The sequence below is a fragment of the Rissa tridactyla genome, unplaced genomic scaffold, assembly GCF_028500815.1.
Source record: "Rissa tridactyla isolate bRisTri1 unplaced genomic scaffold, bRisTri1.patW.cur.20221130 scaffold_47, whole genome shotgun sequence".
NCBI classification, from domain to species: domain Eukaryota; kingdom Metazoa; phylum Chordata; class Aves; order Charadriiformes; family Laridae; genus Rissa; species Rissa tridactyla.
In genome coordinates, this window is record NW_026529679.1 from 675035 (window position 1) to 685686 (window position 10652).

Consider the following 10652-nt stretch of genomic DNA (forward strand, 5'->3'; position numbering starts at 1 on the left):
CTGCCAGAGAAAAGGTAAGCAGAGGATGCCTGTGTGGTGACCAGCAGGTCACTCGTGTGGACAAAGGGCAGAGAGCCCTTCTTTCCTTTTTTTTTTTCTTAGTGTTCAGGCTAAAGGCAATGAAAAGAGAAGGATGTCTGCCTCTCCAAAGGCAGTTTCTTCAGCAGCACAAACTTGATCTCACAAAAGGAGCTGAATTACAAAGGAAGAGAAGTCATTATGGGGGGATTTTTTGGGAAACAGCACAGGATAGGCTCAAAGAAGTCTGTCATGACTTCTCAATATCTTCTCTTTCAGCAGTTTGTCATGCCCAGAGTGAACAAATGTCCAACAGCAGCTCCGTCACCAAGTTCCTCCTCCTGGCATTCGCAGACACACGGGAGCTGCAGCTCTTGCACTTTGGGCTCTTCCTGGGCATCTACCTGGCTGCCCTCCTGGCCAACGGCCTCATCATCACCGCCATCGCCTGTGACCACCGCCTCCACACCCCCATGTACTTCTTCCTCCTCAGCCTCTCTGTTCTTGACCTGGGCTCCATCTCCACGACTCTCCCAAAATCCATGGCCAATTCCCTGTGGGACAACAGGGTCATCTCCTACTGGGGATGTGCTGCACAGGTCTTTTTTTTATTTTTGTGTGCTACATCAGAGTTTTCTCTTCTCACTGTCATGTCCTATGACCGCTACGTTGCCATCTGCAAACCCCTGCACTACGGGACCCTGATGGGCAGCAGAGCTTGTGTCCACATGGCAGCAGCTGCCTGGGGCAGTGGGTTTCTCAATGCTCTCCTGCACACGGCCAATACATTTTCCCTGCCCCTCTGCCAGGGCAATGCTGTGGACCAGTTCTTCTGTGAGATCCCCCAGATCCTCAAGCTCTCCTGCTCAGACTCAGACTACCTCAGAGAAGGTGGGCTTCTTGTGGTTAGTGCCTGTTTAGGCTTTGGTTGTTTCGTTTTCATCGTGCTGTCCTATGTGCAGATCTTCAGGGCCGTGCTGAGGATCCCCTCTCAGCAGGGACGGCACAAAGCCTTTTCCACGTGCCTCCCTCACCTGGCCGTGGTCTCCCTGTTTGTCAGCACTGCAGCATTTGCCTACCTGAAACCCCGCTCCGTCTCCTCCCCAGTCCTAGATCTGGTGGTGGCTGTGCTGTACTCAGTGGTGCCTCCAGCAGTGAACCCCCTCATCTACAGCATGAGGAACCAGGAGCTCAAGGACGCCCTGTGGAAATTGATGACCAGAAGCAGTAAACTGTCCTGTTTTGGAAATCACTCCTAATGTCCCTCGTTACAGGGCAACCCCATCTTCTGTAGTTTTTCTTGGGTTTTGTTTGAGTTTGTGATTGTGTCATTGTTTTTCTTTGCATAATGCTGTCCACAAAGAAGCATCATTATTTTTCCTGTTTCTAATTATGCATCTGTCTTAATTTGTGAATCCCACAGACATTGTAAAAGAGGACCTGTGCTCTCTGTGTATTTAAGCAAAATAAAGAACCTTCTAGTGACTTGTTTGCCCAAGATCTTCCCTCTGGAACTCACTCTGGAGCTGCAGGGCTATGCCTGTGAGCAGAGGTGGAGGGGAAAGGGTCTCAGCACAGCAGCACTGTCAGGGAGCACCAGCCTTCTTCTTTTCAGACTTATTCTCTGTTTCCACACTCTCCTGCTGAGCGCTGGCGCTGCTGTAAGGACCCAGTGCTCTGGCAGCTCATACTCCTGCTGTGTGCTGTCCCCTCAGGCAGGGACAGGCACCGGGTGCTTCTCTGGCAGAGCTCCATCCATCACACCATGGCATTGCCTCAGGGCAGTGCCTGAGGGCTCAGGCCTTCTTCCAAAGTTGCTGTCAAGAAAATGCCCAGGGAAGTGCCCTGCAAGGGAAAACACCCGTGTGCAGCTTAACTGTGTGAGTGTGCAGGCTGGGGACAAGCGGCAGCTTCCTCACTCAGCCAGGGCTCCTGGGAAAGACATGAAGGGCCAGCAGAGCAGGTTCTTCTCTGTCCCTGTGTGTGCTGGACACCAGGGGTAAGATGCCCCAGGGCAATCCTCACACACCTCTCCAGTAACAACCACCATTTCTAGCACTGGCCTCTCGTCCCAGCTTGGGGAGGTTGGTTGTCCCTCCAAAGAAGTTCATGTTTGTATTGTAGGAATGAGATGTAAGCATGCACATCATGTGCGTGTGGGGAGATGAACTTGAGAGAGCACAAACACCATCAGCTATTCCTGGGGGTTCCTTGAAGGCCTGTGGGACAGACAGCATCTGGAGGTCACTTCATTTGGAGAGTAACGTCCCCAGGGAAACCCCCTGAATGCAGCACTGGGATGGGCTTCCTTGACCCCAGGTCCCTGTGTCCATTCCTCACGCCGTGGGGCATCTCAGAGAGGTGCCGAGCAGGGAGACACAGCGCAGGGCTGAGGGGCTGCCAGCCTCTGGGAGTGGCAACAGGAGGCCAGGGAGTCTGCTGCAGGGCCTCTGCCCGTGCCAGGGAAGGACTCGTGTCTCTGAACAGCCCTGCCAGAGCCCTGACAGTGCCCTGTGTGTCTCCAGGAACAGCCTGTGTGCTACCTCACCCTCCCCTCTCTTCATGGCCTGTCCCTTTGATTACACGGTGTGACAGAAGCACCTCTGTGGGGCATCTCCCCTGTGCAGTCAGAAAGGGTTCTGCAGGCGTGAGCGGCATTGCCCTCCAGAAGATGGCATTTCTCACCTCTCACAAAGCACAGAGCACGTCTAGGCAGTAGGAATGCAGCCAGAGGCACACACCCCTCCACGTTTCACCTCTCTCAATGTCGATCACAATATTTTTTAAGCACCAAACAGAGAAACAAATGGTCTCACTCAGAGTTGTCCTCCCATCTCTTCCTCCTCTCTTCCTCACGACCTGCCCCGTGACTGTGGTTGGGAACACCCTCCTCATCATGGGGATGCTCCTGGAAAACTGTGAAACCTGCTCCAGCGGCACCACCCTGACTGTCCCCTGACTGGGGACAGCACAATCTCTGCTCGCAGCAATATTTGTGCTACTTCCCGCACCTTTGGCATGTACGGAGTGTTTCCTGCTGGTGGCCACATCCTACGACGAGTACTGGGCTGTATGCCACCCCCTGCTCTCGGCAAGGCTCAGGAACTGGAAGGGCTGTCTCCAGAAGAAGGCTGCACCTTGGCTAGGGGGATTTCTGTCATCTACAGGTGTCATTTTGTTCTTTTTCCAGATACATTTTGTGTCCCTGATGTCCCGGACCACTTCTTCTGTTGTTTTGCCCCAATGCTGGAACGCCCCTGCAGTGAAAGCATGACACTCATGGCCTTTGATTTCATAACCTTCTTTTTAGACCCAGTCTTTTCCTTCCTATTAGTGCTGGTGTCCCATGTGTGCATCAGAAGTTCCACCCTGGGAAAGCTCTCCTGCCCAGGTGAAGACTTTCTCCAGCTGCTGCTCTCACCGTGCTTGGGTGGGAAGCGGTCTGAACAATAATGTTAAAATGTCATCTCTGGTACAAAGTCCTCCTGGCAGCCAATTACTAATGGCGTCCCTCATTGACTAACCCTTGACCACCACTGTGGAATGTTTGTATCATCTCTCTCTACAGTGCGAGAAAATTCACTTTCAGCTCATTTGTGGATGATGCCAAGTTGTGGGGAGCCCTTGAGGAATCTCACCCTAGTTAGCACTGTTGGTAGCAGGAGAGTTTGCCACGATTGAGAGACGGGACGCTGCTTGATGCAAGCAAAATGTCAGTTCATTAGACGCGTCGGAAAGCCTTTTATACAGCTACTTAACAGTTACATAAATTCTATCATTTCTGATTGGCTTAGCTCTAAATGTTTCATTACAATAATCCCTCCTACTTGGGGTTTCGCTACATGCTAGAAGCTACAGTTTTGCTATGTGCTAGAAGCTACAGTTATAACTTGTTGCTTAACTCCCTACTTCCTCAAGGTTATTTGTCTCGGATCTGCAAGGCCAGCTGTTCCCTACCTCCTCAGAGTTATTTGTCTCAGATCTGCAAGGTCAGCATGCCCTTGAGTTTCTTGCATACTTGTACTTTTCCGCTGGCAGACCCGACAAGAGTTGGGAAGGATGACTGGTGGGTTATCAGCTGGCCATCGGGTGCCCACCAAGCCATGGGAGGTCCTCACTCCTCCTCCTCAGCATGAATAAGTGAGAAAAGAAGGTGAAAATACCCATGAGTAAAGATAAAGGTAACTTAACAGAGGGGGAGAGTGTTTGTGGGGAAAAGGATAAAAAAAAAAATAAAGTGAAAAGCAAAGGCCACAGGCAGAAGCAAAGCAAAACCAGATGAGATTGTTTCCTCTAGTTCCTGTCAGCAGACAATATCAGCTACCTCCTGGGAGGCAACGATCCTATACATATAGCAGTCTCTTTGGAAAACAAATGTCTTAATAATGAATGTCATCCCCTTCCCTCTCTTTTCTCTCAGTTTTTCTTGCTGAGCATGATGTCATATGGCAAGGAATATCCCTTTGGTCAGTTCAGGTAAGCCGTCCCATCTGTGGTCCATCCCAACCACTTGCCCACCCCGAGTGTACTGCCTTTAGAGGGGGATGGAGAGACAGCCTTCACGCGGTGCAAACACTGCTCAGCAATAGCCAAAACATTGGTGTGGAATCAACACTGTTCCAGGCACGAGTAGAATGCGCAGCAGGGTATGGGCTGCTATGGGGAAAGTTCACTCCATCCCCGCCAGACCCAGTAGCTGTGGGTCTGTGTAGGACAACCTGCGGTGAAGATGGCAAAGGGCACTGGCAAGGCTGGAAGTCACCAAGAGAACGCAAGTCTTTGTCCCCTGGGGCACAGCAGTGGTCTCTGCCACCAAGGCCTGTGAGGAGACATGTTGTCCTAAGGCACTGGGGGGGCCTCCTCATGGCCTCCTTGCACACCCCCAGCAAGGCTGGGCACTGTCCCACCGGTGTCCTTCACTCAGCATCACACCCCCCACCTCCCCCTGCCCCAGGAAGAGCCCTGAGCCATGCGGGAGGGACAGGATCTGCCTTGCCAAGGCATGGAAGAGGTGACAGCAGCATTCTCTGACTGATATGGATCCAGGGTCTCTCCTAAGGAGATCTGGACTGCTGGCAGAAGCTGTCCCTTGAGGTCTGACACAGGATGGCCAACCTTGCTCCTCACCTCCCCAACCCCACCATGGCTTTCATCGGCCACCTGGGACTTGTATCCTTTTTCCCTCCATCACACTTCTCCACCGCAGTCTGCAGCTGGATGTTCCAGCTCCTTTGCACCAGCTCCCACCTGCTTTCCTCAGAGACCTGCTGCACACAGGCAAACAGGGATGTTTTTATTTTTGAACCAACAAAATAAAACTGATAAGGTTCACCATTAAAATAAACCACTCCTCAACTGTGTGCCAAGTACAATCTGCCACCAATGAGGTTCACCTTCCACAAGGCATAACCATGCAAGAAATACTTTAGAGAGATGAAAAATTATCAAATCAGCAAAACTAAAGAATGTGCAGAATGAGACAGACTGTTGAGAGACAGGCAAGCTTTTAACTCCATGAATCTCAAAGTATCAACTGGACTGTTGAGAGGTGTCTGAATGATGAAAGAGGAAGGGGAAGGGAAATCTACAGAGCTGTTGCAAGTGCTTTTATGCAGATGCGCTGCTGGAAAGGTGACTGCAGACAGGGTCAGTTTAGTTGGGAGAGGTGGGAATACGTGAAAGATGAGGGAGATTAAATGCACAGCCTGATCCAGAGAGTACTGACACTGCAAACAGAGTGGAAGGTCAATAGCTCTCCTCTTGATATTCATGCACACCCTGAAAACTCATTTTGATCTTGTGGGAAAACACTGATAGTTTTTAAAGTTTTCAATGTTTTCAGCTGATGATGTCATGCTCATAATTTTTAACATTTGTTTCTCAGGTTTTCAAGCAGACCTCCGCTGTCTGCCCATCAGTATCCGGTGGTACTTCCCGAGGATCCAGTGTCTCTGAAGTGCATGCCTGGGACTGGCCTCTGCCAGCTTCAGCCCTGAAGTGGCGAGGCAGGTGGACTGAATGAACACTGAAGGCTCCTTCCAATTTAAATATTCTCCTTCCTCTCCTCCCCTCCCCTCTCCTCCCCTCCCCTCCCCTCCCCTCTCTTTTCTCCAGTTGTCAGGGAGTTTCTTTGATCACTGGAGAGGGGTAGAGGTAGGAAAAGCTAACATGCTTGGGCTGTTGCTTGTGAGGTCATGTCATGACAGCAAGGTGATTGGCCAGGAGAAGGCAGACATCATGAGGTCATCAAGGACATCAGATGGGAAGGCTGCAGACAGATGACTGGGGCCCTGGTGAGGCCCTGCTCTGGGCTGAAGCCACCAGCACATGCCATGGGAACCTATGGGTTGTGGCATGAGAAATGTGACAGAGAACAGCGTGAGAAGGGACCAGCAGCATGGGCAGCTGCCTGTGTCCTTATCACAGGGTCCGTATCGCCTGGGTCTCACAGGCGGCTGCAGATGTGAGAAGTGGCCAAACTGCACAGAGGGGAAGCACTGGGGATCTCCTGGGCAGTCAAGTCTTGCAAGGGAAGTGCCTAGGGAGGCCATCAGTGATGCCACTGAAGTCCCAGAGGACCTAGGCAATGCTATCCAAACTGTCAAATTGTGTACAAATGGGTAAAACCTGAGACTATTAGGCAAAAAGTAATTGGTGTGGGTTACGAATTGGGGAGGAGACTGGGGCAGGGAAAGGGAGGGATCAAGGTCGATCGTGGAGAAGAAGCCTATGGAAGACGTGGAGGAGGGGGATTCAAGGTGCCAGCTGCCCATGGGGAGGTGGCTGGTCAGTGCTAGTCTGGCCAAACCCCACGCCTCATCACCGTGGTCAGTCCTGCAGTACTGGTTTCAGTTGGGGTGGAGTTAATTATCTGCCTAGTAACTTGTATGGGGCTGTGTTTTAGACTTGTGATGAAAACAGTGTTGGTAACACACCAATGTTTCAGTCATTGCTGAGCCGTGCTTGCACAGCACTAAGGCCTTTTCTGCTCCTCACCCCACCCCACCAGCGACTAGGCTGGGGGTGCACAAGGAGTTGAGAGGGGACACAGCCAGGGCAGCTGAGCCCAACTGACCAAAGGGATATTCCATACCATAGGGCATCGCGCTCAGCAAGAAAATCTGTGGGAAGAAGGAGGAAAGGAGTAGCGTTCAGAGTCATGGGATTTGTCTTCCCAAGTCATCGTTATGCGTGATGGAGCCCTGCTTTCCTGGAAAGTGCTAAATATCTGCCTGCCAATGGGAAACAGGGGATGAAGTCCTTATTTTCCTTTGCTTGCACACACAGCATTTGCTTTCCCTGTCAAACTGTCTTTATCTCAACCCATGAGTTGTCTCACTTTTACCTTTCTGATCCTCTCCCTCATTGTACCGTGAGCGGGCGACTGTGTGGTGCTTAGCTGCTGACCGGCGTTAAACCACGACATTTACTCAACTCTGCTCCTGGCTATTTGCTGTGTGAGTGGGCTCACTCTTGTTTGTGTGGTTTTGGCATGAATGTATGTACATGCTTTGCTGGGGCGGGATGGCAAGGAGGAGGAGGAGGACACGGGGCAATGGAGAGACCCAGGGCCGGGAATGTAGGGACCACTCATGCAACCTTCACATCAGATCAGCCACAGAGTGGGAAAAGGATGGGGCCGGTTGTGTTGCTCATGGTCGTGTAAGTGCTGCTGTTGGTGGGTCGCTGTAAAGGTGCTGGTGCCCTTTGGAGTTGGTCTGTGTCGGGTTGCCTGTGTCCATCTTGTTTCCTTGCAGATACCTGGACTTAATGCTTTCCCTTTGGGTGACTCCACTTTGGGCGATCGCTCGCTTTGTGAGGCTCCAGTCACTGACCACCCCAGGTGCACACAGTCCGTGCCTATCTCGCAGGCTCTCCAGGCACCTCCAGATCCTATGGCAGTACTATGACAGTATCTCAGTGACCATTCACCATCTCCACCGTCAATAGGCAACAACAGATGAGTCCTAAGTCCAACCCTTATTCCCTAACAGCTTCCAATATGACAACGAGCTTTTTACTCGGGCCCTTTTGGGGTGAAACATCGGGGCCTGTTCCTGATATCAGCTTTGGAAGAACAGCCAAAACTTGAGGAACTGCACAGGGAAGATGTCACAGTATTAGAGAGACGTTACAGAAGTGGCAGCTCTCAAATTGTGTTAGAAAAACTTTTATACAGGTTTCAGGTGATAGAGAGAGATGGGTTCATGTCTCAGGAGAGTGAGCTAAATACAAACAATTATTTAAAAACTTAATAACCATAAACAACACTACAGGAAATGCTAGAAAGAAAAAACAATAAACAGAGTACAGGCCTGCACTGGGATACCGTAGATGTCATTTGTGGACAGTGATGAAAAATTTATCAATATTGACAAACATCGAATAAATGACTTTCCTAATGGACTCCTTGAGCTCCTGGTTTCTCATGCTGTAGATGAGGGGATTCACTGCTGGAGGAACCACTGAGTACAGCACTGCCACCACCAGATCGAGAACTGGGGAGGAGATGGAGGGGGGCTTCAGGTGAGAAAATAAGCCAGTGCTGATAAAGATGGAGACCACGGCCAGGTGAGGGAGGCACGTGGAGAAGGCTTTGTGCCGTCCCTGCTCAGAGGGGATCCTCAGCACGGCCCTGAAGATCTGCACATAGGACAGCACGATGAAAATAAAACATCCAAAAACTAACAAAGCACTTAATATAAGAAGGCCAAGTTCCCTCAGGTAGGAGTGTGAGCAGGAGAGCTTGAGGATGTGGGGGATCTCACAGAAGAACTGGTCGACAGCATTGCCCTGGCAGAGGGGTAGGGAAAATGTACTGGCCGTGTGCAGGACAGCAGTGAGAAACCCACTGCCCCAGGCAGCTGCTGCCATGTGGACACAAGCTCTGCTGCCCATCAGGGTCCCGTAGTGCAGGGGTTTGCAGATGGCAACAGAGCGGTCATAGGACATGACAGTGAGAAGGGCACACTCTGCGGCAAGGAAGAAGACAAACAGAAAAAGCTGGGCAGCACATCCTGTGTAGGAGATGGCCTTGTTGTCCCAGAGGGAATTGGCCATGGCTTTGGGGACAGTGGTGGAGATGAAGCCGAGGTCGAGGAAGGCGAGGTTGAGGAGGAAGAAGTACATGGGGGTGTGGAGGCGGTGGTCACAGGCGATGGTGGTGATGATGAGGCTGTTGGCCAGGAGGGCAGCCAGGTAGATGCCCAGGAAGAGCCCGAAGTGCAAGAGCTGCAGCTCCCGTGTGTCTGCGAATGCCAGGAGGAGGAACTGGCTGATGGAGCTGCCGTTGGACATTTGTTCCGCTCTGGGCATGGGGGACTGTTGAAAGAGGGAAAGACCTTGGCAAGTTAAGGCAGACTTCTTTGACCCCACCTCATTCTGTTTCCAAAAAGATCTCTGCAAAAGGACTTCTCTTCCTTTGGAATAATTTCATTCAGCTCCTTTTTGTGAGATCAAGTTTGTGCTGCTGAGGGCACTTTCTTTGCAGGGGCAGAAATCCTTCTCTTTCCCATTGCCTTTAGCCTGAACACTGCTGAGCCCTGAGGGACAAAAGGGCTCTCTGTGCCCCAGTGCAGAGTCAGGAGAGCTGCTCTGCACACCAGTGACCTGCTGGGCACCACCCAGCTGTCCTGTGCTTACACCTCTCTTTCTTGGACAATGGTCTCCCTGACAATGTACTTGAAGATGAAAATGGCCTTTTGTGGGTGTTAAACTGTCCATTTTCAAAGTTGGTTCCTCCCATCTGGTTTCTCTTTCCCTGTGCAGCCGAGCAGAGAGGGATGCAGCCCAGTGGAGTGGCTCTCTGCTGCCTGGAGCTGCCCCTGCCAGGAGCTGCTTCTCTGTGCCCAGGTCTCCTCCCTCTCCCTGCTCCCAGAGCCCATCCCACCCGCTGGGGGCTCAGCTCTGCCCTGCAGACCCCTCCTGGCAGCAGGGCACTGCCCAGGGCCATCTCCCTCTTTGTGGCTCCTCAGGAGGAGATGAGAGAAAGCCTGATGCTGGAAGCAAAGGTGCTGCTGGTGCTGTGTGTAGGGAGAGGAGGGGGTGAAGGCGCTTTGTGAGCTTTCTGGCAGATCTGCTGATCCCTCAGTGGAACAGTGGCAGCTCCTTTCCCTCAGGAGACAGCTGAGAGCACAGACCCTGCAATGTCTTCATCTTCCAGGCAGCCTCTGCCTTGTCTTTCCTCTGTAAATGCTGCTCTGCCCGTGCTCTGGGGGAGATCTGCAGCTGTGGGCAGCCCTGACCCACACAGCACACTCTCAAAAGAGCCAAAGGACCCTGCCCTGAGGGGAGTCTCTCCTTTGCCCCAGAGCTTCTCCCCACAGAAGCTCGGGGAGGGGGAGCTCCTTGGGCAGGCTGAGAGCTGACCCTGGCAAGCAGCAGAGTCCCTGCCCCGGCACAAAGCCCCCTGGGGTGCAGGGACCCTGCTCTCAAGGACAGCCCTGGGCACCCCTGCCTGCACACCCACCTGTCTTCAAAACCCTGCCACAGTCCCTCGCAGAAGGCAGCCGTCCTTCATTGTCGCTGCCATGGTGCAGCAGGGCAGCCCTGCTCTGAAGCACGTCCTCCTTCTCCACACCAGAGAAGCCAGGAGAGCCATCCTGACAGCTCCTCTCAGCCAGCCCGAGAACATC

The 10652-nt window shown here is 52.2% G+C and overlaps 2 protein-coding genes across 2 annotated transcripts; one reads left to right on the forward strand and one right to left on the reverse strand.

Annotated features, from left to right (window-relative positions):
- Nucleotides 1-311: 311 nt before the first annotated feature.
- On the forward strand, nt 312-1277 carry LOC128903569 (olfactory receptor 14A16-like). The gene has a single exon (XM_054187584.1). The coding sequence runs from the start codon at nt 324-326 to the stop codon at nt 1275-1277; it is 954 nt and encodes a 317-aa protein (XP_054043559.1). The 5' UTR covers nt 312-323.
- A 7078-nt stretch (nt 1278-8355) lies between these two features.
- LOC128903570 (olfactory receptor 14A16-like) lies at nt 8356-9315 on the reverse strand. Its single transcript, XM_054187585.1, has one exon. The coding sequence runs from the start codon at nt 9313-9315 to the stop codon at nt 8356-8358; it is 960 nt and encodes a 319-aa protein (XP_054043560.1).
- Nucleotides 9316-10652: the final 1337 nt, after the last annotated feature.